The 25,447-nt window shown below is 42.7% G+C and overlaps 1 protein-coding gene across 10 annotated transcripts in view; it reads right to left on the bottom strand.

Annotated features, from left to right (window-relative positions):
- The window catches only part of ARHGEF9 (Cdc42 guanine nucleotide exchange factor 9), a 238,795-nt gene that overhangs the window by 42,274 nt on the left and 171,074 nt on the right, over positions 1 to 25,447 (bottom strand). For all 10 annotated transcript variants that reach the window (XM_074962410.1, XM_074962411.1, XM_074962409.1 and 7 more), the window contains 4 exons: positions 23,323 to 23,514; positions 11,954 to 12,133; positions 7,293 to 7,525; positions 1,575 to 1,704 (listed from right to left, as the gene is read on the bottom strand). In XM_074962410.1, coding sequence (XP_074818511.1) covers positions 1,575 to 1,704; positions 7,293 to 7,525; positions 11,954 to 12,133; positions 23,323 to 23,514 — 735 coding nt within the window. The remainder of the gene's footprint in view (positions 1 to 1,574; positions 1,705 to 7,292; positions 7,526 to 11,953; positions 12,134 to 23,322; positions 23,515 to 25,447) is intronic.

Below are 25,447 nucleotides of genomic sequence, written 5' to 3'. Positions count from 1 at the left end.
GTGGTGGAATGGAAACTGTTATTCCATCATTCCTAGGTGCAGGCTTTCCATTCACACATGAACATTAAGTGTCTTGAAACTGATATGTTCTTAATCTAGGTTTATTTACAATTACGATCTTGGCATTTCTTATACATGAGTCACTAACTCATCACATATAATGGATTTACGGCTGAAGACGCATCTGGTGACCTTGTACTCTCTCCCCTGATAACAGTCTTCAAATGCAATAACAAGCCTGCATGTCAATATCAGAGATTTTTTAAAAAATAAATAACAATGAATCAATCAATAAAGCCATGAAGCAAATCATCTGCATTCTCTGCTTTAACTGCTAGTCAAAACTTAAGAACCAACCATAATAGCATCACTTCCACTTATACTCTTTACCTACCAAGTTATGGCCTAATCCTGCCCTCATCTGCACCAGCGCAACCCCAGCAAAGTCAATGGGGAGGCACTAGTGAAACTGAGTGTAGGAGTTGGCCCTAAATTTCTCCCTCTCTCCCCCCGATCCTCCTAGGTTTTGTCTGGAAAAACTATTAAAGGATGGAGTTCTCTCCCTTCCACCAGTTTATCCCAGCATAATTCCATTGATTTCAAAGGAATTTCTCCTAATCTAAACTGGTGTAAGAGAGAAGAGAATCCAGGTCTGGTTGTATCAATGTGAGAGTCCTCTTGCTAAAATTGTGTCTTAATGATTCCATATAGGGTAGGATTTACAAAAGTGCTCAGCTTTGGCCTAGATCAACAATCCCATCTACAAACTACAAGCAGAGATTTTGATGGTAAAACAATGGGAAAAAACAAAGGATATTCAAAAACTCCCAGATGAGCACGTAGCAAACCACAGTAACCTGCAAGATCTGGTGATGCACTTATCACTCCATTGATGTGAGTGGAGTAACTTCAGATTTACACCAGTAAAAATGAGATCAGAACCAGGCCATAGATTTCCTTTGGAGCAACCATGAAGGTTCCTTCACTAAATCAATTTAGGCCCCTCCCTCAAATATGCGTGAACAGGCTCTCTTCTCTCATAAGGTATATCTACAGAGCAGCTGGAGGTGTAGTTTCCAGCTCAGGTGGATGTATATGCACTAACTCTGCTCAAGATAACACTTAAAAATAAAAGTATGGCCACAGCAGCATGGGTGGTGGCTTGGGCTGGCTGCTTGACTACATACCAAGGGGTGGACAGGATTGTATTGGGGCGGCTAGCCTGAATCACTGCTGCCACACTGCTATTTTTAGGGTAATAGCTTGAGCAGAGCTTGTGCATGTATATCTATCTGAGCTGGGAATAACACCTCCCAGCAGCTGTGCAGACAGTCTCATAAAGACGAAATGCATCCTTCTGCCCCTCTGTTTAACCCAGGTTAACCCAGTGTCCTGCAATTTACTCCCAAACATACCTGTCCTGTACAAAAGGCTTGAGGCTCATTTACTAGCCACTAGCACCTAAACACGGCATCTCTGTGTTAGTTGCAGCCCAAGCCTGATATGAATCAATTCACCTCTGCCTCTTGTGCTGGAATCTACTGGAGCCCATCACTGCCCAATGCATACTGTACCTCCCAATCCAGGACTGAGGCCTGCCACTGAGCTATCTTGTCAATGTTCTCCAGTCTCCGTTTCCGCTCATTGATCTGCTGAGTCACATTCCTCATGACTGCGAGTGCAGCAGCCACGTACCTGTAGTCACTAGAAAACACAAAAGGGAGCCCATGGAATTACACCTGACACACAATGGAAATGTACAAGGGTTCATCATTATTAACAGCATTTATTAACAGCATATTGCCGCACCTGTTAGAACAGGGGACTAACAGCAATTTGTCCCTTGTTGTTATTCTTCATACGTCTCCTCCTCTGCTGGTTGCTTTTTGGCTTGTCAACCCCTCCCGCCTCTCCCCCTCCAAAAAACATTAACTTGTTTCAAACTGAGACTGTGAAACTCTAATAAAATTAATGGGCCAACTCCTCAGCTGCTGTACATCCGTGCAACTTCATTGACTTACATGGAGCTACACTGAACTACAGCAGCTGTGGATCTTGCTCTTTAAAAATGTGTTAGGATGGTCAGCCACGTTCCGGGGCTGTCTGAACATTCCTAACCCCGTTACTCTGCAGGCAGATGATGGGAGACCTCGTACTGTGGAGCCTTGGGTTGTTCCATTAAAACGAAAGTTGGAAAATATTTGAATGTTAATGTTCCTTTATAAAATTAGTTTCCTTATTACAATGATTTATAATAAATGTAAATGATGCCCAGAACGAACTTCTGGATGTGTGATTCTCAAGTTATCTGGGACAGAACCGGCCAGTGTCATAGTCATATTATGTATGTGAGCAATTCCCTCTCTGTGTGTGCATGTACATCTATCTACCGCCTACATTTGTAGATAAAGACACACACATTTTATAAGTCCCAAATCAGACTTGCTCATGCCTCCTTTATCATACCAGTGTTTCCGGCAGAAGCAAAGTCAGGGCAAAGTATTTCTGGATTGTAACAATCTCCTTCCAGAGCTTGTTTTTGCAAGGGTTGGCTTCAGGGCTTCTCTGGCCCCAGCATCTGCCTATGCTTGCCTTTGAATAATGGAAGGAATGAGGTGTTCCCTGGGTCCCCAGAAGAAACATGTATCATTATAAAACATCAGTCTATAACACACTATATCAGGTTTGAATACAGAGGCAACTGCCCTGGCCAGCAAAGAATACACATGTCACAACATGATCTTACAACCCTTAAGACATAAGGCTGGAGCCCACTCAGTTCAGCTGTGATAGAAATACCCTTTCTGGCCAGCAAGGCCAGTATTTCTACACTGCATCTTGGAGAGACTCAGGCTAGAGCTCAGGTTGCAGCTCAGGCTAGAACTTGGGCTTTCAAACCTAGGGGGTTGGGTGGGTGTCACATAGCATTTGTCTCATGGAATTCACTCTCACTGTGGATATCTCATGTGCTATGTGAGCAAATCAACGCAATTCTTTTTGCTTCCTGGATGCGTGCGTGAGTGTAATAACAGACCGAAAACAGCCTCCTGTCGGGGCAGGAAGGATGATGATCAGTCTTTTCAAAAAGTGATGCTGAAATCAATGCTATTGATTTCCACCTTGTGCCTCATTTTCCATTCCAGGAGACCTTAATGTTCATTTCTATTGGGAAGACAGACTAGGACAGCTGATATAATGTTGCCATAATTTATGATTAACTTAAGGGTTGATATTGACTTCTAACTAATGAGAAAAATGGAGATCTCTCACAGCTGCTGAGGAAATGGCTCTACTGGTTACTGCTCAAGATTCTGTCAGTGACATTTAGAACAGGAGATTAACCATTTGTATTCTAGTAGATCTTTATAGACTGATTCCTCGGAATATACAGAAAATACCTCTCAGGAACGGAGTTGCTCATTATAGACCCAAGTTGACTTCAGATTCCCACACTCATCTGGTATTATCCGACTGCTCATTATGTCAAAGAAATAGCATATCATTTTGAGTCAACTCCTCTGCTATTTTTGTAATATCCTGTACTTGAAATCTTTGTTGAGGACTATTTTCCAACATTTGGGGACATGTAAGTTTAGAGCTATGAATACTTCAGTACTGGATACTGAAAACAGCCAATCCACTTCTCTGTGTATTTCAGAGCTTCCTTCCTGTACCATGATTTTAGATCCAGAAACTCAGTAAGTGCCACAAATGGGATATAATTGGGGAAATATTAAAAAAAAATAAACAGGATATTTTTATAGTTTTCATAATAAAATATATTTATTATTTTAACATTATTTCAGGTCTTGATATCCTTACACAGTTTCTACTTGGTCCTTAGGCAAAACCCTCACTGAATGAAAAAGAACTCCTACTGTTCCAAAACTTTCCAATCACTGAGTAAATAGTGAGTAAAGGACTCCAGGAATTGGCTCTTGGACTATAAATTAAGGATGATGGCTGGAGAAGACGCCTTCAGGGAGGGGAATGTGTGTGTGGTGGACAGTGAAAAGTCTGTTGAGCCAATGCCCTTAAGGGAGTGTGTGTGTGTGTGTGTGTGTGTGTGTGTGTGTGTACTAGGGATACCCTGATAAAATGGCAGCACAATTCAGGGGTATGGCTTATGCAAATAGGATCAAGTCTACACTTCAGGTAGTTGTACGCATGCAAGTGGCCTGAGTGAGTGTAAGAGTGGCTAATTTCAGTTCAAAGATTAGAACAGCTCCCCCTTAACCCAATATACACTTAACTCTGTCTCTGATCTACAGGAGGGGACATCTGGGACTTGTCTCACAACAGCATGATATCCCATAGCGTAGAAATTAACTTCTTAAATGGAGTTGACAGCATACCTGATGAACCCACAATAGACACACCTGAAGGGTCAGGCCCTAGTTACTACCTGCATAGCAATGGAAAGAAGTTACACTTCTATAAAAACTATGAAAACTACTCCTAATGCCAAGCATCCAGGGAAAACTCTGATTGCCTTTGATTCCACACCAACTTCTTACCCCAAATCTTATTTGCACTGAAACTCCGAATCAAGGAACCTGATGAAATCCCTGGACAGTGCCCTACAATGCCAGTTGCTCACGAGGCAATGTTGCACTTATGACCTTCAGATATTTAATGAATATGAAACTGGTTTCAATCTTGGGACGATGAACAGATGTGCCTTTGTGAAAAATTCAGATGAACTGGCCCATAGACAATGAACAATTGAACAGAGCCAAGATTTTAAAACACCCCCAAGCCTGCCTCCACGTGGAGTGGGCTGGTGCCAATGAAGCTGGGCTTTATACTGGTAACACTAATTCACTAATTCTAATGTTCCATTTGAAGAGGAAACAGCAGGTACATTTTTCCTTTCGTACATTAATGAAGCAAGAATCACTGACTGAACTTTCTGGGCTCTGAGCCCATGTCTGCGGTTGAGCTGACAAAGAACCTAGAAGAGAAATGGCAGAAGAAAGCATTTGGCTGGTGGATTAATATTAGGATAGCATTCAAAATAAAATTAAGGCTGATAAATTGCTCATCAGTTATTGCATTGGGATGCAATGACTTCCTTTCAATGCTCAGTGAGAATGCAAGTGTGGGCTCTTGCCAAAATGTCATGTGATAACTTGGGCTGGAATGATCAGGAATTTGGATGCAGGCCCATTGTCCTGGACCTATATATAGTAGATCTACAGCGATACAATAAGAGAATGATTTCAGCTAACCAGAGAGAAAAAAATCTAATAGTATCCACTGACAAATGATACAAAAATCCTTCCTTACATGGAACCAGACTATGAACCTCTTGCTCAGTCCGAGTAATACCTTTCTTAGTCCCATTACTTCTTGCATATTAAAGTCCTACTCAGAGGAAGAGACTCACAATCTGGCCCATGATGAGCAGCAATCCACCAGATAATTTTGTTCCTTCAGTTTTGCTCCCACAATCAAATTGGGATTAAACACATTGGGGTATAGATAATAGCTTTAAGATATCTAACAACCTGACCTATGGGCACAAAGAATTTTAGGTATTAGGTATTTTAGAAATTTTAGAGATATTAGATATTTTAGAAATTAAGGCTATGTCTAACTAGCATTTTTGTCAGTAAAATTTTTGTCCGTAAGGGGGTGAAAACACACACTCCTGACCGACATAAGTTTCACCGACAGAAGGGCCGGTGTGGACTGCGCTATGTCGGCAGGAGACGCTCTCCCACTGACATAACTACTGCCATGATTTTCACACCCCTGAGCCAGAAAGTTGCAGTGCTGTAAATTCCCATTGTAGACAAGGCCTTGGTCTCGGACAATTGTAGCTTAACCACAGGAATGCATTGATTCCCTCAGAACGTCACAACATCCATGATTATATAATCACATAGTAATTTTAAGCGTCCTCATTGAAAAAGGAATGCTTTAAATTATGTTGAACCCAAAAATGTAATTTACCCTCAGTGTAATCACACTGTACATCTCCCCTTTGGTATTAGTACTAATTATGTAAGAGGAATCACAGATTCCTTTTCTCCCTGAGGCTGCCTCTCCTTATGTTAAGTCAGAAGCCTGTATTTACATCACAAAACAGCAAATGCCATTGTGACATTACAATGGTTTGGGACTGGAAAGGAGAATAAGATACAAGATTTGGACCCTGGGCTGGGTTTCAAATGCCTCAGAGCTCAGCGGGTTCAGATTCAGGGTTTTGATTTGGCCCCATGATAAAGGAAGGGAGAAAACTTGGATTCAGGTCTGGGATTAGGTTTCAAACGTCCACCTTTACAAAGATGTTTGTATCTGGGTTTGGTTCAAGCTCATATCTATTCGACGTTGGTGAACCAGGGCAGATCAAATAAACATAAACCTCTGCTCTTGTCACCCCTTTGTCCATTTCCAAAACAAAATCACAAATCAACCCGTTTTAGAAGTTTCTGAAATATCTGGCTGTTGTTTGTGTCTGAATGCCCTAGGCTCTCTGCCTCCCTGGCATCTGGAGCTGGGGCAAAGGTGGGGAGACTGGGAGCCAGGGAAGCAGAGAGTCCGGGTGCTCAGCCGTAGCACAAGCAGAAAGTGAAACTGACAAGTGTCGTCCAGGCGGGCAGCCATTATTTCAATTTTCCCAGAGAAAAATTCAATTTTGAGAAAATGGCATTTTTCATCAGAAAATCATTCTGATGGAAAATTCCTGGCCAGCTCTAGTTCAGAGAACCATACAAACTTTTGTGTGCTTCTCACATCCAAACCCAGATTCCAAAACCAGTGACGGACACAACCTGCGACAATCAGATCAGGATCTGATTTCCCCCCAACTTTAGGGAGTTCAGATCCAAGTTACTGGTCTGGCCCATTTCTATCCAAACACGAGAGGTGCTCCCATTCCCAGCTGTGATGAGTTCACGGTTAGGAGAGGGAAACAAACCTTTTTGGCTAATGTATCTTAACCAAGTACATGAATCAATAATTCATCTAGAGTAGCAGGTAGCATCCAAAAGTACAGCTACCTATCAATACTTCAGGTCTCTGACTACAATGGGGTTCAATTTGGTTCCACTGGGAATAAGTGCTCCAGGCAGGCTTTCTATCTAGTTTGCTGAACCTCTGCCCTGCCTTAATTTTAACAAGTTATCATGAAGCGAAACAGCTGGATGCAAGAAGAAGTAAGAGAGAAAACGCTTTGCTATTTAGTGTGTGTAGATGCCATGCAAAGAAATAGGCTATCAAAAGTCCTCAGTTTAGTGAAAGCCATCAAAAACACAAGTACAGTTAAAAAAAAGGCATCTCATTACCTGTGATCCTGTGCAGTATACTTCAATAGCTCTGCCAGTTGCAAGGGGTATTTGCAGATCTTCTGCACTGGTGTCAGAAGGAAACCGTCTATGGCAATGTCAATCATCTGCTGCAATAAGCGACATGCTTCGAAGAAATGCTGGTACCTGCCATCTTTCATCAGCTTGGACAGCTCCATACATGCGTCCAAGTGATTGTTACAGTACTCCGAATAGATCCAGAACCCGTCTTGCTGCGAGAGGTGAGAGTGGGGGGAATGAACAAAGAAAGAAACAGGGAAGAGAGGTGAGTGCATCAGACAAGTGCTGGGAACAATGAAGTGCTTGTCACACTAACAAGAATAAATTACAACAAATAAAAGAAAAACACCCCAGCAGCAGCAAGGTCTGATGCTGGATTACTAGCATGCAGGCCTTGTCCCGTTCTCTGTGTGGCACTCAATTAGCACTGTGTCTCTGCAGGGAATCCTTTATACTGACACATTGTTGCAGGTACATATGAGCTACAATAGTGTAGTAAGATGATCCCTGAAGAGAGCCATGTGGGAGCTTTCTGTTTCAAATCAAGAGATGGGGTTTTCTTCCTTTAAAATGGTCAAGGTGACGCTGAGTCACAGCTCTGGTCTTTGGCAGCATGCACGGCACAGTAATAATGGTAGGCGCAGAGTGCCTTCCAGCAGACGCTCCCCAAAGCGTTTCACAAATCTCTGAGTTAAGCCTCACCCCACCCACGTGGGATAGGTTTGAATATCCCAGCTTTACCAATGGGGAAACTCAGGCATGAAGGAGTGGAGGGACTTGCCCACAGTTACACACCAAGGCAGTACCAGACATAGGTGCTGGAACTAGAGGTGCTTCCGCACCCCCTGGCTTGAAGTGGTTTCCATTATATACAGGGTTTGCAGTTTGGTTCAATGGCTTTCAGCGACCCCACTATAAAAACTGGTCCAGCGCCCCTGGTACCACACCTGGATCACAAGACCACCTCTTCCTCCTTTGCACCAGTCCATCAAGTCTGTTAGTATTAATATTTATTTGTATTACCTTGCCTAGAGGCCAGCCTAGACACTGTCCTGATCCCATTGTGCTGGACATGGTATAAACACATAGTAAGGGGAGCAGTCCTGCCCTTAGGAGCTTACAGGCTATACAGACAAGAGGTAGAAGAAAAGGATACGTACAAGCACACTGGAATCTAAGGCACAGAGAGATTAAGCGAACACCCAATATCACACAGAGACAGGAACTGAACCCGGGTTTGTGAGTCACAGTCCTGCATCTCAGCCACAAGACCAACTTTTGCTATGCTGCATGCAAGCTGTGGTTGCTACCTAATGATGCAGAGAAAGGAGACGCTTACTCCATAAACGCACTTGGCCAGTAGTGCAATGCTTATTACATAATCGGGTGGGACCAAAAATCGCATTCCCTTCATGCTGTACATGATGGGAAAATGTCATTCCGACCCTTGCATGTGATCAGTTGCACACTCTGCCTTTTGTACTACCTGTTTTGCTCCAATTTTACTTCCTTAAACACAACAGGCTTCCTGGATAGAACAAAAACCTGGGAATCAGGAAACACGGCTCCAGACCGTTGTGAAGGCACAGAGACTCCAGACAGATGACCCTGTGCTTCCAGGGGCTCAAGGAATGTGGGAGTTCTGGGGAGTCAAACACCTTGCTTCCCTCCATCAGAATAACCTGGGGGAAACCCTTCAATAAGAGCCTCACAGTTCTTCACCGACAAGCTCTCCCACCTGTCTGCAGGAGGGGGTTAGTCCCCCACCATGAGGATATAGCCCGTAGTGAAACTCTCCCATGACTTCATACTATGAGTTTTCCAGTCTGTTTGCCCCTCTGCAGATTTCTAACATGCTCATCACTGTAGTATCTCAGCACCACTGTTAGAGATATAAAGAGGGATGTTTTTATTACAATGCTGTCCATCAAAAAAGAAAGGTGCTCTTGGCTGCAAAGGCCAGTGGCAATTAGGAGAAGCTGTGAGTGGTTTTAATGGTGTCCCACTGAAATTTAATTAATGTCTACAGTGAGATTCTCTAATGAAACTGAAGTGTTGCTGAGGTGAAACGTAGCTCAGCCCAGGTACAACTCTAAGTAATGATGTTACACATAAAAGGATTCACATCCTGGATCTTACATAAGCTCCGATATAGCACTTCGTTCTCCCTAAAGGAAAGCCTAAAAAAGCAGAACTGCAATTTTCTTGACATATTTACAACACTGGCCAATTTATCAGCTCCCGCAATATACAGCTTATGTAACAGGCGAGATGGGGTGGGCTAAAGCCTCCAGCGCTATATTGTCAGCTACTGTGTTTTAGCATGAGTAAGCTATCTGCTACCTTGCTGTCACTATTAGGCAGCATGAGGCCTGGTGGGCCAGCAGCCTTCCATCCAGCAGAGAAACACAGTCACAAGGGGGGGAGGGGGATTATGAAGTCAGATGGGGTTGCATTCCTTGCACATGTGCTGTGTTTCTACAACCAAGACTCCAAACATGTGTTTTCCTTTCTTGTGAATCAATCCATTGACAGCTTACATTGCAACAAACCGTTCCGCTCAGTTGGCATGCAATTAGAAATGCCAGGTTTCTTGGGTTGAGAGTTTTGTTTTAAACCCACCAATCAAACAACTCGGGTTCTTGACTGTAATACAGGTCTGAGAACAGATGGACATTTATTTTTAGAACCATTTTTTGAAAAAAACTTTCCATATGGTGAGCCACGTATTTGTAAATTGCTTCCATACAGTTAAATCTTGGTCTCCCCTGTACCTGACGAACATAGGTATGTAGGAAATGCCAGACAGGATCAGATGTATAGTCCATTTCCAACTGTGGCCAGTACCCGTGGCTTCATAGAAGGGTGCAAGAAACCCTGCAGAAGGCCATTCCAGGATAACATGCCCACAGAGAGTCTTCCTAACCTATATTAGTCAGAGGTCAGCTTATGCCCTGGAGCATGAAGGTTTCTGTCCCTGCCAAAACTCTTGATTAAAAAAATAATCATTTAAAAGGTGTCAGACATAAAATTTATCTTGGAGGGTAGCCACATTATTATTAATAAATAAATAATAATAATAATCTCCTCTTCTGGAAAAGGCCTTTAGAATTAAATAGGTGATGATAAACTTTTTGCAACATTTTTAAACCATCCTGTAATATTTGAATAAAGGTTTCTATCCCTTATATACCACAGGGTGATTTTAAAAGACAAAGGAAAAGATCTCACTGTTTATTAAATTCTATAGGTTATAGAAATAATTTCTATAGAGCCCTATTTCACTTCTGTGGAACACTATTGGTTGATTTAGATTAGATAACATTTTGATATGAGGGATACTGATGATACTTTGCAGTTATGTAATACGTTTGGAACTGTGGATCTCAAATCACTTTACCAAAATTAACTAATCAAGCTTTGCAACACATTTGTCAGGTAAGTAGCCATTTTATAGATGGGGAAATAAGTGATGTGAGAGTCAGAAACAGATCCTACACACTTGTACTATTCTTCTGTATTCATCCTTAGCAATTTTCCCATGTTTCCAGTTTTTGAAGGATTTCTTTTTTATTTTCAGGTCATTAAAGAGCTCATGATGGAGCCATATTGGCCTCTTACAGTTCTTTCTGTCTTTCCTATGCATTGGGATAGTTTGCTATTGTGCCATTAATACCATATTTTTGCCATTTCTCCTCAACACCTTTATCCCTTAGATTTTCTTCCCATAGGAGTTTGTTAAAATCTGCTTTTTTGAAGTTCATTTTCCTTATTCTGCTGCTTTCACTCCTTCCTTTCCTTGGACTCATTAAATCTATCATTTCATGATCACTCTCACCCAAATTTACTTCAACCTTCAGATTCACTACCAATTCCTCCCTGAAGTCCGAAATGGCTGTGCCTTTGCTTATTTCCACTTTCTGAAACAAAAAATTGTCCCCAATACATTCCAAGAACTTACTGAAAAAATTGTGTTTTGCCATATTACTTTTCAAACAGATGTCTGGGTAGTTAAAGCCCCCCATTACTACCAGTTTTTGTGGTTTGGCTTTTCTGTTATTTGCTCCAGAAATGCCTCATCTACTTCTTCTTCCTTACGTCCTCTTCCAGGATGCTGTCCCTGCTTTTTTCCCCTTTTATCTTCACCCTGAGACTTTCAACTGGTCTGCCTGTCACCTCCTTCTAGACCTCAGAACAAGTGTATTACACATCAAGAATATATATGCCTCCTCCCTTTTTTCCCTGCCTGTCCTTCCTGAACAAGTTATCCCCTCTATACCAATATTCCAGTCATGAGATTTATCCACGTCTCAACGATGCCTAGTAAATAATAATTTAGCTACTTAGTACTAATACTCCCAGATCTTCCTGTTCATACCTCGTACTCCTTGCAATTGGGTCGAGACATGTAAGACGTTGAGCAGATTCACTGACTGTTATCCCTCTTGTTGCTCCTGTGTTTCCTATGTCCTATAACCTTATGCATCACTTGTGAAGTTTGCCCATTTCCAAATCTAGCAACAAGAAACCAATAGTCAAGGTAGCCTCTGGTCTGTAATCTGAGGAACCTGCCATCCAGAACAGTGATGATCCAGTCATGTAAAACGGCTTCTGCCTTCTCACTCCCTCCAAAAACTTACATGTTCCAGGAAACAAGGTCCAATTTCACTGAGGTGGGGGTCCTCATTGTTATATTGTTTCTCCAAGTCCCGGACAAAACCCATCTGAAACCTGTAGATATCTTCGATGTTGCCGAATATGACCTTTAACTGTTCATCGCTGAACATGTCTCTCCTCTTCCGGCACTGCTTTAAGTAACCCTGCAAGGAGAAAGAGGAGGAATTTGTAAAATAACCCAAACACTCACAATGCCAGATGGGCCTTGGAAACAGCAATAGACAAAAAAAGTTACTGTCCCCTGCACCCATGGAAGAGCCAAGCACAAGACAGACTATGGCCCCTTGAAGCTCTGTGGCCCCTTGGGGTTATGGCAAGGCTGCTTCTTTGGAACATGGGCAGGGCCCTGCCATCCTGATAGGCTTGCTAGCCTTGGTCAAAAGCTGCTGTGGAGTACATGCTGATCCACTCAAAAGTAGGTATAGGGAGGGCAATACAGAGAGCTACCCCGCCTTCCCTGAGCACTCTGTCTGCACCTTCTGTGGAAAGGGAGTACTCCTGAAAGGAGCTTAGCCACCAGTGCTCGGCGCCTTCCTAGGTCTACCAATGCTGCAGAGAGGAGCAAGCCTCACGTTTGGTCCTTCATACTGTAAAGGGATTTGGTTACTCATTTCTGTCCCTGTCTGTCCCTTTAAAAATTACCGCCACGCAAACAAATCCATTAGTTTTGGTTCTTGCTGCAAACATTGTCCCCAGAAAAGGTGCCACATTCTCACACTTTGATCAAGGGAGCACCATCCTACTGCGATAGCTGCCTCGGTCTGTCTTTCAATAGGCTGGCCACCCTCATTCCCCTCCACAGCCACAGTAATTGGCACTCGGAAGCAGCCATTCAAGCTGCAGAATATTCCATTAATGTCTGATTCTATGGTCTTGGTCTCATAACAGAGAGTGAAAGAGCACATGATGTAACCATCCTTCCCATTGCTACTGCACTGAGCACAAGGTATCTGAGACCTACTGCTAGCCAAAGGCCTCTCCAAATCTCATGGGACATCCCTGACTTGGAATGTTGTGTGGTTTATCCCACCATTATTTATTTGCCTGTGTATGAGAAACAAAGGCAGGAGGTTTTGCGGTTCTGAAAATGTCAGTGTGTGGGAACTCTGAATGTTAAAACAAAACAAAAAAATAAAGGTTTGATGGTGGTTTCAGTTTATTGGCTGCCTAACGAGGGAACAGCAGTGATGGAAGATAAAAGCCATAGTTAAATGTCATCTTGGAGGAAGAAAATAGCATCATTTTCTTTTCTCTTTCCCTCTCCTTTTTATTCTCCCAGATTCTCCTCAGTTACGCTAGTGCATTAAAGTCAGTGAGGTTGTGCCAAGGACGTTTCTCCCATTTTCTTGGCTATTGTTTTATTATTAAATAATGTTTTATTATTTAATGTATTATTTATTATGTGTATTCTAGGACTGCCTAGACTCCTAACTGAGACTGGGGTCCCGTTGTGCTAGGCATTGTACAAACAGAGTAAAAGACAGTCCCTGGCCTGGAGAAATTATACTGTAAATAAACTAGACAGATGAAGAATGGGAGAAAGAGGAAGAAGTATTGCCCCCAGATGGGACACTGAGTGGAGAGAGTTTAAGTGACTTCCTCAAGGCCACAAAGTGAGTCTATGGAACAGCTGCAAACTGAACCCAGTTCTCCTAAATCCCAGTCTAGTGCCGCAGCTACCAGATCATCCTTTTTTCCTGTCCCTCAGCCTCTTATTATTACTATTAATTGTTGTTTGTACTACAGTAGTGCCTACAGACCAACTGAGAACAGGCCTCATTGTCCTAGGCACTGTACAAACATAGATTAATAGACAGTCCCTGTCCTAGACAAGATAGGTAGGTATGGGAAAGGGTTAGAACACACAACCCTTTATTTGCCTTCCTACTTGCAGATAATTTTTTTCTTCCCAGTCCACCAATTTATCTGAGTATTCAGATCTAAGCTTTACCGGTTGGAGGAGCACAGTCTAGCACAGCGGGCACTGCCTGGGGAGGAAGGAGACCTGGGTTCTATTGCTATCTCTGCTACTGCCCTGCTGCATGACCTTGGGCAAATCCCTTCGCCTCTCGGCATCTGTTTTCCCTCACACTGTTTGCTTGTGTTGTCTATTTAAATTGTAGACGTTGCTGGGCACAGTGGGGCCACACTCTCACTTGAGGCTTCCTAATTTTAAACAACAATAATAACTGAGGCCCTGTAAGTTGAAACCTTATACTTGTTTCCTCATCCCGCAAAGTAAAGAAAGGTGCTGGAAGGTTCAGCTGAACAGCTGAATTTGGGAACTGAGTCATGCAGATGAACCACTAGCTGGTGACACACAGCTGATGTTGAACAATGATAAATATTAGAAAGGGATAATAAACTGCCCGTCAGGTTCACCAAGTGGTTTCCTGGAACGACGACTTTAAAAAGATGATGGAATTATAAATATGACTTGAGACATCCTGGCTAACGGCCAACTTCCTAAATGTCCAGTTTAGCTAACATCATATCAGACCAGACCATAGCTGCCTTTGGAGACAATCCTCTCTTCCTCCCTTAGCCTAGGGTTTGATCATGAAATACATTACACAATTGATGAATCTGAGTCTCAGCTCTTCCAGGGACCTGCTTTGGAACTCGATGACTCATCTCCTTGGGTTTCCCCCTCTCATTCTAAGGATGAAATGACCTGAGGAAGTGGAGCAGCCTGATTCACAGCCAAATGTAGTGCCAATCTTTAAAAAAGGGAAGAAGGAGGATCCTGGGAACTACAGGCCAGTCAGCCTCACCTCAGTCCCCAGAAAAATCATGGAGCAGGTCCTCAAGGAATCAATCCTGAAGCACTTACACGAGAGGAAAGTGATCAGGAACAGTCAGCATCGATTCACCAAGGGAAGGTCATGCCTGACTAATCTAATCGCCTTCTATGATGAGATTACTGATTCTGTGGATGAAGGGAAAGCAGTGGATGTATTGTTTCTTGACTTTAGCAAAGCTTTTGACACGGTCTCCCACAGTATTCTTGTCAGCAAGTTAAAGAAGTATGGGCTGGATGAATGCACTATAAGGTGGGTAGAAAGTTGGCTAGATTGTCGGGCTCAACGGGTAGTGATCAATGGCTCCATGTCTAGTTGGCAGCCGGTGTCAAGTGGAGTGCCCCAGGGGTCGGTCCTGGGGCCGGTTTTGTTCAATATCTTCATAAATGATCTGGAGGATGGTGTGGATTGCACTCTCAGCAAATTTGCGGATGATACTAAACTGGGAGGAGTGGTAGATACGTTGGAGGGCAGAGATAGGATACAGAGGGACCTAGACAAATTGGAGGATTGGGCCAAAAGAAACCTGATGAGGTTCAATAAGGATAAGTGCAGGGTCCTGCACTTAGGACGGAAGAACCCAATGCACCGCTACAGACTAGGGACCAAATGGCTAGGCAGCAGTTCTGCGGAAAAGGACCTAGGGGTGACAGTGGACGAGAAGCTGGATATGAGTCAGCAGTGTGCCCTTGTTGCCAAGAAGGCCAATGGCATTTTGGGATGTATAAGTAGGGGCATAGCGAGCAGATCGAGGGACATGATCATTCCCCTCTATTCGACATTGGTGAGGCCTCATCTGAAGTACTGTGTCCAGTTTTGGGCCCCACACTACAAGAAGGATGTGGATAAATTGGAGAGAGTCCAGCGAAGGGCAACAAAAATGATTAGGGGTCTGGAACACATGACTTATGAGGAGAGGCTGAGGGAACTGGGATTGTTTAGTCTGCAGAAGAGAAGAATGAGGGGGGATTTGATAGCTGCTTTCAACTACCTGAGAGGTGGTTCCAAAGAGGATGGTTCTAGACTATTCTCAGTGGTAGAAGATGACAGGACAAGGAGTAATGGTCTCAAGTTGCAGTGGGGGAGGTTTAGGTTGGATATTAGGAAAAACTTTTTCACTAGGAGGGTGGAGAAACACTGGAATGCGTTACCTAGGGAGGTGGTAGAATCTCCTTCCTTAGAAGTTTTTAAGGTCAGGCTTGACAAAGCCCTGGCTGGGATGATTTAATTGGGGATTGGTCCTGCTTTGAGCAGGGGGTTGGACTAGATGACCTCCTGAGGTCCCTTCCAACCCTGATATTCTATGATTCTATGATTCAAACAATTTTTAAGCTATGGCAGCTTTACAGCAAATAAATGACACAAGCCAGGTAGAAATCATGGGAATTTTCGCTATAATATTTTCACTCCCACGTGAGGATCTCAAAGCACTCTGCAATATGAACTGATTCTTGCAAACCACCTGTGAAGCAGGAAAGGATTATTATTCCTCTTTTATAAAACCATTCAGTGGGTGAATCACGCAAATGGGTTTCAGCCATTGCTAGTTGGCTATTCACTGTGACCACTGCCTTGAATATTTTCCACACTCCACGTGCTATGTCACCGCTTGCCTAAGCCCCATGCTACTCAGAGTAAAGCAGCAAATCTCCATAGAGATGTCTATCAAAGCCTGGGGAATGTAAATAAATAAATAATTGCAGCATTCAAACAAAGTTCCTGAGCCTTCTCTTGTATTTGGTTTCTACATTTGGATGGTTAGCTTCCAACGTGAGCAATCAATTGAAAGAGACCACTGATTATATATAATACACAGCAAGCACCAGCTAGAAGGCTGCAGAGTTTTTCCAGTAAATTTACTTTTGTTGCATAAAACAATGTCATCTTTCTGCCACTCATTCCATCAGGTTTGCTCAGGCTGGGGATAACTGACTGATGAGCAGATGTTAGAGAACGCTTTGCTCAATGAAGACCTAAAAATAGCTGACAAACTGTCTCCTTTTAAAGTATTTTTTGATGTTGTCCCTGTGGAATAGCAAAGTTGGAGAATATTTGCAGGAGGTTAAGCGCTAAGTTTTCTAAGCCCTGGAGTTGCTATATAAAGAGGCATGGGATGTGACCCATCTTCCTTTTCTTCCACAGAGAAGGAGAGAGAAGACAGAAGAAGGAAATGAAACTGAGAATATACTAGACAAGCGATCGCTTGTAGGTTCCCCTCTTCCTAGCAGTGAGACAGTTCATTCCCCTCATGGACCATCCCCACTGCTTGGTTCTCAAAATATTTTATCCTGTAGGCCACCAACGTAGGGTCCAGAGCTTCTGATGAGCTATTGGGCTCTTCTGAGAGCCATTCTGGTATGCACATGCATCAATGGTAACCACAGGAACGAAGCTCAGGCTATGAGATGTGAAAAGAAACTTGGGCAGTCATGACTGCATAGTATTTACTCAAATACCCGACTGTAGTGAGCACTGTATACAAAGTGCATAAGAACTGCATATCTGTACTCCTGTTTCCCCCCCCCATCAGCATAGTCATTCCTGTGACATGTACACTGTCAGTGCAAGGGGGTACAGTATAATACACACCAAACCCAGCAAGAGGTAGCCAAATTCCACAAAAGAGAGCATAGAAAACCAGCATTACGATAGCAAATGACATGTAAAATACAGTGTGAGCCGGCTCCAATACAGAACAAAATGACATGTACAAGTGTAACAAGGTCAGCACACGCCTCTCATGCATGCCCCCTTTTCTCTGATAGTGCCTGCAAACACTTCGTTTCGGGGGGGGGAGGAGGGCTTTCTCTCGGTTAGGTGTGAACTTGCTTTTTTTTTTGTTATTACATCAGGGTGGCACCTGCCTCTCGCGAGCACCCCCAGGCTGCTAATCCTCTCGGCTGGTCTTTGGCAGCTCAGCCCTCTGGTCGAGCCGCACAGGCTGTCCCCCCTTCCAGGGTATACAGTCCAGGTTCTTTTTCAGCCCTGATATAGGGCTGTAGCTCTAAGGTTTCTTCCCCAAGGCACTGCCTTCTTCAACCACCCAGCCGGGACCCATCTCAGTACCCTCAGCTCTGGCCTCCCTACCTTTCACTCTCCAATCTGCAATCCCTGCAACATGTTGCAGCTAAAATCACCTTCCTTGCCCACTACTTTGTTCATGTTACTCCACTGTTTGAATGCCTTTGCTGGCTTCCCAGAGTCATTCTGCATTAAGTATAAACTCCTCATCTTCATGCTCTAGGTTCTCCACAGTGTGATTCCTCTTTGTATCTCTGCCTTTTAGCTCAAAGGGAGGTGCCGGTGTACCGCACACCTCAGGATCAAAACTTTAGACTGTGAACTCTTTGGGGTAGGGACTATATCTTTTTATATGTCTGCAAAATGCCTTGTCCATCTAAGGTCTTCTATTCTAGATGGGGCTAGAGTGCAGCATATGTTAAGGTTGTCTGACACTTCCCACTATAAGACCCTATTTTTTGTTGTTGCTTATTACTTTCCCAAACTCTGTTTGGGCTGAAATTCTCTATGCAAGATGACTAACTTAAGCTGCATTTGTTTATGATGTTCTGAAAAATGGTTCAGCCATTTCTGAGAATGACGCTAGGGTGGAAATACATTGTTTTGCCCATAGTTAAAAAATTCTTGCTGTTGTTCTTTTGCAAAGCTCTCGTGCAGTGGTTCTCAAACCGCAGCCCAATTAGCACACAGCTGCAGCCCAGCTGTGCGCTAAAAAAAATCCGGTCCCAGCACACATGGGGCGAGGTTCGGGGTCCCGGCTGCCTGGCCCCGTGCACTGGGCTTTGCTCCTGCCCCGCTCTGTAAAGCAGTCTCTGGGAGGGGGGCACTGATCATAGGGGTCTGTGGGGCGTTTTAGTGGAGGGAGGGCACTGTAGTTCTCAACCTGCAGCCCACATAACACATTGTGGGACACTATGATACATACATGGAGAACCACTGCTCTAGTTTCCACATACAGTCTGCTCTAGTGCCTCCGTACTGTGGAGCAAGGCTTGCAACTAGCAAAGGGGTGACCTTTATGGCAAGGATATGCCTTTTCCTGCTCCACTGAAAATACACCCAAATTTGGCCAAGTTATAAGTCTTTGAAAAATCTCAGTTTAAAGAGGCAATGGGCAGCTTTAACACTGGCATTTCCTAACTCTTGAGCACTGGACTTTGCAATCTTAATGTTCTTTTAATGTTGTTTTTTGGATCTAATAAATAATAGTCCTGTGAAGCTCCAAAATATATTGGCATTGGGTGTGTTCTAAGACTGGAAGCTGCAGGGTGAGTGCCCTGAATCACCCAAGACCTGAAGCAATCTAGTACAACTGCATTTCTTGAGATGTTTCCTTGATTTTAGATGATGTTATGTGATTACATCTTAGCAGCGAGACCTGGCTCATGTTGCTATACTCTATACTAAACTCAGTCCCGACTTTCATTAGCCTGTCAGATTCCTTCTTCCATATGACTCAATGTAGAATAATGCAATGCTTTCCCTACCATCCTAGAAATCAGAGTAGGGGGATTTGTAAAGTTTGCCTATGTCAGCAGCACTTCTGTCTCTCATCAGCTTGTTATCAGAAGACTATTCACTCTGCAGCATAGGATAACACCTCTGTGTTCACCCTGCAGCACTGACAGGAGATCAAGCTGTCCTAGCTATCTATAAGTCTAGCCACACTCCACTTAAGCACAAAAGCATGCAGTCAAGTCAACTTATTTGGATAGAGCCTGGAGAGATTAAGCTGTCTACCAGCCTTCTCGGAGCAAACCGATTGCTCTGATTTGCACACTTACTTTGAGCAAGGTGAGCTTCTCTCCAGCAACGCATGACCTATCACATTTGCAAATGAGAATGCTCATTTCAGTCTTCTCTAGTTTAAAAAGGCATCTGAACCCTTTATTGGTACTCCACCTTCTGGTAAGATTTATCCTACAATTATATTTGGTATAATTCACAGCAAGATGAGAGTCATGGAGATACACATCTCCTGACACAATGGGCCAGATCCTCAGCTTGTGTAAATCCATGTAGCTCCACTGAAGTCAGTGGAGCTATGGCCATATACATCAGCTGAAAATCTGGCCCCAAAAAGCCCAGTGACATGGCTGGCAAGTGGTAAATTCAGATTTTCTTTTGTTAAACAGAAAAATGCCAGAGGAGGCAAAGAAACAATACACAGTAAAGCTGCTGCAATACTTCGCTGCTTGTTTAGGTCAAACACCTTTGATTGAAACAATATAATTGAATCAAACTGACTTGCCCCCAAATTGAAATCCCAAGATTCTTCCACAATTGAAAAAGCATGAAAAATCTCCCTTCTGCTTTGCCTCATCAGCAGAAACAGGACCAGTTTACGCAAATGAGATAAAGTCATTAGGGACTTTTCAGTATTGATTCTGCAGAGGTTGGGCACAGGACTGTTAAATTTTAAACTATCAGTGGCATGAATTCAAAGCAAAGGACTTTGATTATAAGTCTTTAAGACTAAGGGGAGGATGAAGCTCTGAAAGAAGGAGGATGGGTGAAGAGAGAGTGAATGAGCTGTAAAAAGAAAGGGGCTATTCCTTTCACTCAAAGGCAATCAGTATTTGTCTGAAAACATTAGAAAAATGGATACATCTGGCTTAGAGAGTAGAGGTGGTCAGGAATTTTTCACCAAAACTTTTTTTCTCTGAAAATGCCGATTAAAAATCCAAACTTTTCCCAGGAAAGGGTCAGTTCTGACAAATTTGACCAGAAAACATTTTGAAAAAAGGTTTTGAAGTTGTCAAAACTTTTCATTTCAACATATTCAAAATAAGAAATTCTGGTTTTCCAGTCTGAAATGACTTTTCCTTTTGAAATATAAGCTGATTATAGTAAAAATTAAAAATAAATAAAAATGATTGAAAGCTAAAGGAAATATTTCAAAATTATTGAGATGAAATGTTTAGATTCCAACTTTCTATAAAAAAACAACCCAGATTTTCAGTTTGTAAAATTTTTTGAGATTTTGCTTTTTCATCCTGATTGCGGGACAAGGACATTTTTTGAAATCTCAAAAACTTTTGCAGCACAGAAAAAACATTTCCTTTCTAGTTCTGTTATGGTAGGAATCTGATTTCTAATTTCAGCCAGATTCATAGAGTTCATGGTAACAATATACTTCTATAGTACCATTTATTCTGACAGATCCCAATACACTTTAGAAACTATGGGCTAGATCCTCAACAGAGCTCCCCTGAAGTCAATGTAGCTACACCAATTTACATCACCTGTGGATCTGGCCCTATATATAAACCTCCATCCCTTAAACCCCCTCAACACAAACTCTAAATAGAAGGAAATGCCGAGGGACAACCTCTTAACCACATTCTAATGTTCACCACAGCATGTTCCTTCTGACAATAACAGATTCCATCTCATCACAAGGAACTTACTTCTGCCTCCTACTTATAAGGAAGCATGGTACACACAACACACTAACCTCTCTTGCAGTATAACACAAAATTGTAATTATAACCTCATGTGTTACAACATGACACACTGCACACTTAAGCTGTGTACATGTGTCAATCTGAATATTTGCTAATGTTGCTGAGGCTGTAATTAAGGTGTTGTGCTATATAGTGAAGGAGATTAATAACTTGTGTGTAGTTCTCCACACTGAAGATAACAGTTACTGTAGCTTAATGAAGGTTAAGCAGAAGATCTCAAGGTCCAGGCTTCAAACCTTGATAACAAGCAACCTGGGGGATCCTTTAGATTGTACATAATATAATTAAACAACTACATTTATTTAATTCGCACAGTGAGAAAATGTAGTGAGGGCACATGTCACTCCAATCCCCTTGGGGAGTTTCAATCCCATTGTAAATTAGAGGAAATGGCAGCCATTTTGAGTAAAGGAAAGTTGTGAACATAATAGGAAAGATAGGCAAAAGCAACTGATACTAATCTTTCTTTAATTACAACCTAATTTCTTCACATGTACATTCAAAGGTAGCTGGCACTGAGTTTTAATTCTACGGCATGTCTGAAGGATAAAAATCTGGCCGTTTGTTAGTAGGATGGGTATGAAAAAAAGTCAGAACATTTTCTTAATAGTCCCATTTTTAATTAATTTGAACTCAATTTTCAGCTAAATCTGTTCACATTTCAATCCTTACTCATAGATATCACACACACACACACAGAGCCATCCCTGGAGAGAGAGAGGCATTGCATTGCAAGCTGGATAGCTGTGGGAGGAGAGGAAGGTATGATCAATGAAAGTGACAATCCACCTACTTTTACAAAAAAACTGTCACAGGATCTTTAATGTCTATGGAGAGCAACAGGATCTTGGTTTTGAAGGTTTCAGCTGAATGATTTCTACACATTAAAGTGCTTGGAACTCAATCTACCTCAGAAGGAGCAGAACCTTCTCAGTATCCAGCCTTTGGTTTCAGGCATCCTAAGTATTGTAAGCCTGGTTATTTGGATATGAGCCACCCCCTTCCAGTAGATAAGGCTAGATGGAATAGTGGATTAGTGCAGGACTGAATTTTTGATTGTGGAAAGCCAGGTTCAACCAGGCTTAGGTCAGCAGGTGAAAAGACTTTGGAGCCCTCACTCTAGTTTTGTACACAACTACAAACACATGATGACTTGGTAGAGATATCTATCCGCCTGGCGTGGGAGTGGGGAGAGAGGCTAAGGACAAGAACAGAAAGTGATGATCCAAGTCAGGATGAAAGTAAATTCACAAAAGGCACAAGAGGGTGAGGCTGGCCTAGAGGGTGCTTATACAGAGCGGTGTGAGCATGCAGCACTGGAGTAGCAGTGGGGGCTTTGAGTCAGGATTAGGGTGCAGTGGCAGAGCTTTGTGGGGAGCCTAGGACTGGGATAGCAGTTGGGGATTGTGTTGCATTGGCAGAAATGTGTGGGGAGCCCAGGACTGAAACAGCAGGGGCGTGCTGAAGGCACAGGATTGTGGCACACTGGCAAAGATGTTTGTGGGAGGGTGGGTGAATTTCAAAGCCCTTGTCTACGGCAGTTCCCAGCCACAGTTCGTAAAATCTCTTCTTTTATGGGTGCCAAATAAAATAAATTCAATCATCAAAAATGACAACAACAACAAAAAAAACAACAAACTGTACAACAACCTAAAACAATCGTTTAATGTAGGAATTTCCCGTGATTTTTCCAGGTCTTTGAATCATCGGTGATGGTTAGGAATAAGCATTTTGTGGTCAGGCCCCAAACCTGGGTGAAAGAATGGAACAGTGTGGCTGGCCCCCATTTTCTTTTTGTTGATGATTGGAAGGAGCTTATTGCTCTAAAGGCTGATGTGATGCTTCACACGGTGGCTTGGCCAATCCTGTCCCTTAAGGACCTTTCCTTGCACTTAAAAACAAGACTCAAGTCTCTTGATGAAGCCTGGAGATTCTCTCTCTCTCTTTCCCCACCACCTGCTTACAGTCTAGATATCTGGATCCTGGTCACACACTATTCTTCTTTGTTCTAGCAACTGAAGACTCCCCACAGCCCCCACGTACCTCACAAATGTCCTTGAGGTGTTTGATATAGTGGCGCTCTGTGCTCATGATTTCATTGATTACGTTGGCTCTCATCTGGTCTCGGTTCTGAAGGGTTCTGCTGAGACAGAGGCAGTCGGCGCTTGGATCCAAATGGCCATTCTGTACTTCGCTGGTTCCTTCCTCTACTCCGTCTTCTTGGTTCACCCATAGCTGTGAGGAAGAAGAGGGAATGGCAATACATTTATTAGTAAAAGTATCAGGAGCCCAATTAATAAAAATAGGCACGGTAACAATGGGAAATTATAGAGAGGAATATTGGAGAAGAAAAATAGGGTAGCAACTTTTAGCTTTCAACACAGCTTGTCCTCTTAGATGTGGGCCCCACCCTCATCATCCATGCCTGCATTCCCTCTAGGCTAGACTCTTGCAGTGCACACTGCATGGGTCTGATCTAGAAGGTCACTTTAAATCTGCAGGTAGTGCAGAAAGCTGTTACTCTCCTTCTGAGAAGAGAAAGCCAGAGGGGAGCATTTTCTACCTGTGCCCCATGCTCTGAATGGGATGCCACTCCAGATGCAAATGATATTCAAGGTACTGATTATTAACTGCAAAGGTTCCAGTTACAATGGATAGATCTAAATTCATCCCTGCACCAGTGCAGAGCCCAGCACAGGGACCGAAGGGAACAGCATATGCCTTCCCTATCCTGAGACTGCCAGCGGAAGGGGAACAGTTCAGCTGGTTAGGGCAAGGATTAGGGCTGCCCTACATTGCACTGAGATTGCCATAGCTAATATGGGCTCTATGTGGTTGCAGGGTAAATAGCTAGGAATGCTCCCCAGCCACACTTCCTCCTGCCTCTGGAACATCCACTATGTCAGTGGCTCCAGCTTGAGTCACTGTGGCCAGCCCTGCATCTCGCAGGGTATTCCCTGCAGGATCTTAAAGCTCCTTTGAAGCCATTTTTTTGCACCAGCATAGCTGGCTCAAAATGGCTGCAGTACAGGGCTGAATTCCCTTAATAAATAGATAACTTTATGTCAGGTCAATTTTGATCCCAAACATAAAATAATAATAATTTAATTAAATGAAGAAGATGGGGTCTAATTAACACTGTAAAGGTCACTGAACCAAAACAAACCCAAACATAGAATCAACCCACTTTAAACAGATACCTGTGTCAGGCATATACCATTAAATCTCCTGTGTCTCATATAACACCATTTTGGATCTGCTGTGAAAGGAATAAATCTTTTGAAGGAGGAATAAGCTGTTTGCTTTCACCACAGAAGACTGATTTGAAAAGGGCAAAGTATGTCTGGTTCAGAAATCGGAATGTATCTGAACTTCAATTCAGTCTAAACCTTGATGGGACATTGAGGTTTACGTAAACATTATAGTATATGAGGTCTGAATGAATACTGATTTTCATTCCAATCGCAGTTTCCGCCGATCTTTATGTTTCTCATAAAAAGCCTTCCTCAGCCAGAGTGCCCTACCTTAACATCAAGAGATTCTGTTGTGTGAATTGCACGATGGTCCATACCCAATTCCTGGGACGAACAGAATTTCTGAAAAGTGTTTGTGGAATGAGGGTGAGTTTGGATTGGCTGGTGAACATTCTCAAAGGGTTTGGATTGGCCAGTGAATATTCTAAAGTTGTATCGCTTGCAAAAAAACAACAAATAAGGGTTGCTATGTTCTCAAAACAGTAAATCTCCCTTTCATCGCCAAGTCAACATAGTGTGCAGTGATCTCCCAAAATAAAAAGTATATCTGGCTGCTAGCTAATTCTTATGTCTGAGGAAAACCTCAGAGCGTTTGCAAGTATACGAATCTAGTTGTTAATAAAAACCCTCCATTTGTTACATTTCCCGTAAACTAGAAACTGGGTAAAAGGCACTATTAACTAGAGCTGAGTGAATAATGAATTTTTTTGGTTTAGAGACCTACAAATTTACCTTAGTTGTGCAATTAATTGTAAAAAGTCTATAAAAGTTCATAAAATGTTACAATAACGTATAACAAATGTCAATAAAAAGTAAGTCAAGTTGATTTCCATAATGAATGTTATGAACAGGTGCAAAAGAACCAGATAGAGAAGCTAAATTATGCCAAATAAAAAAGGCCATGTTGATATAAT

This window comes from Natator depressus, chromosome 9, assembly GCF_965152275.1.
Source record: "Natator depressus isolate rNatDep1 chromosome 9, rNatDep2.hap1, whole genome shotgun sequence".
Taxonomy (NCBI): domain Eukaryota; kingdom Metazoa; phylum Chordata; order Testudines; family Cheloniidae; genus Natator; species Natator depressus.
Note: the sequence above shows the minus strand (reverse complement) of the source record. Positions and strands in the feature narration are given on the sequence as shown.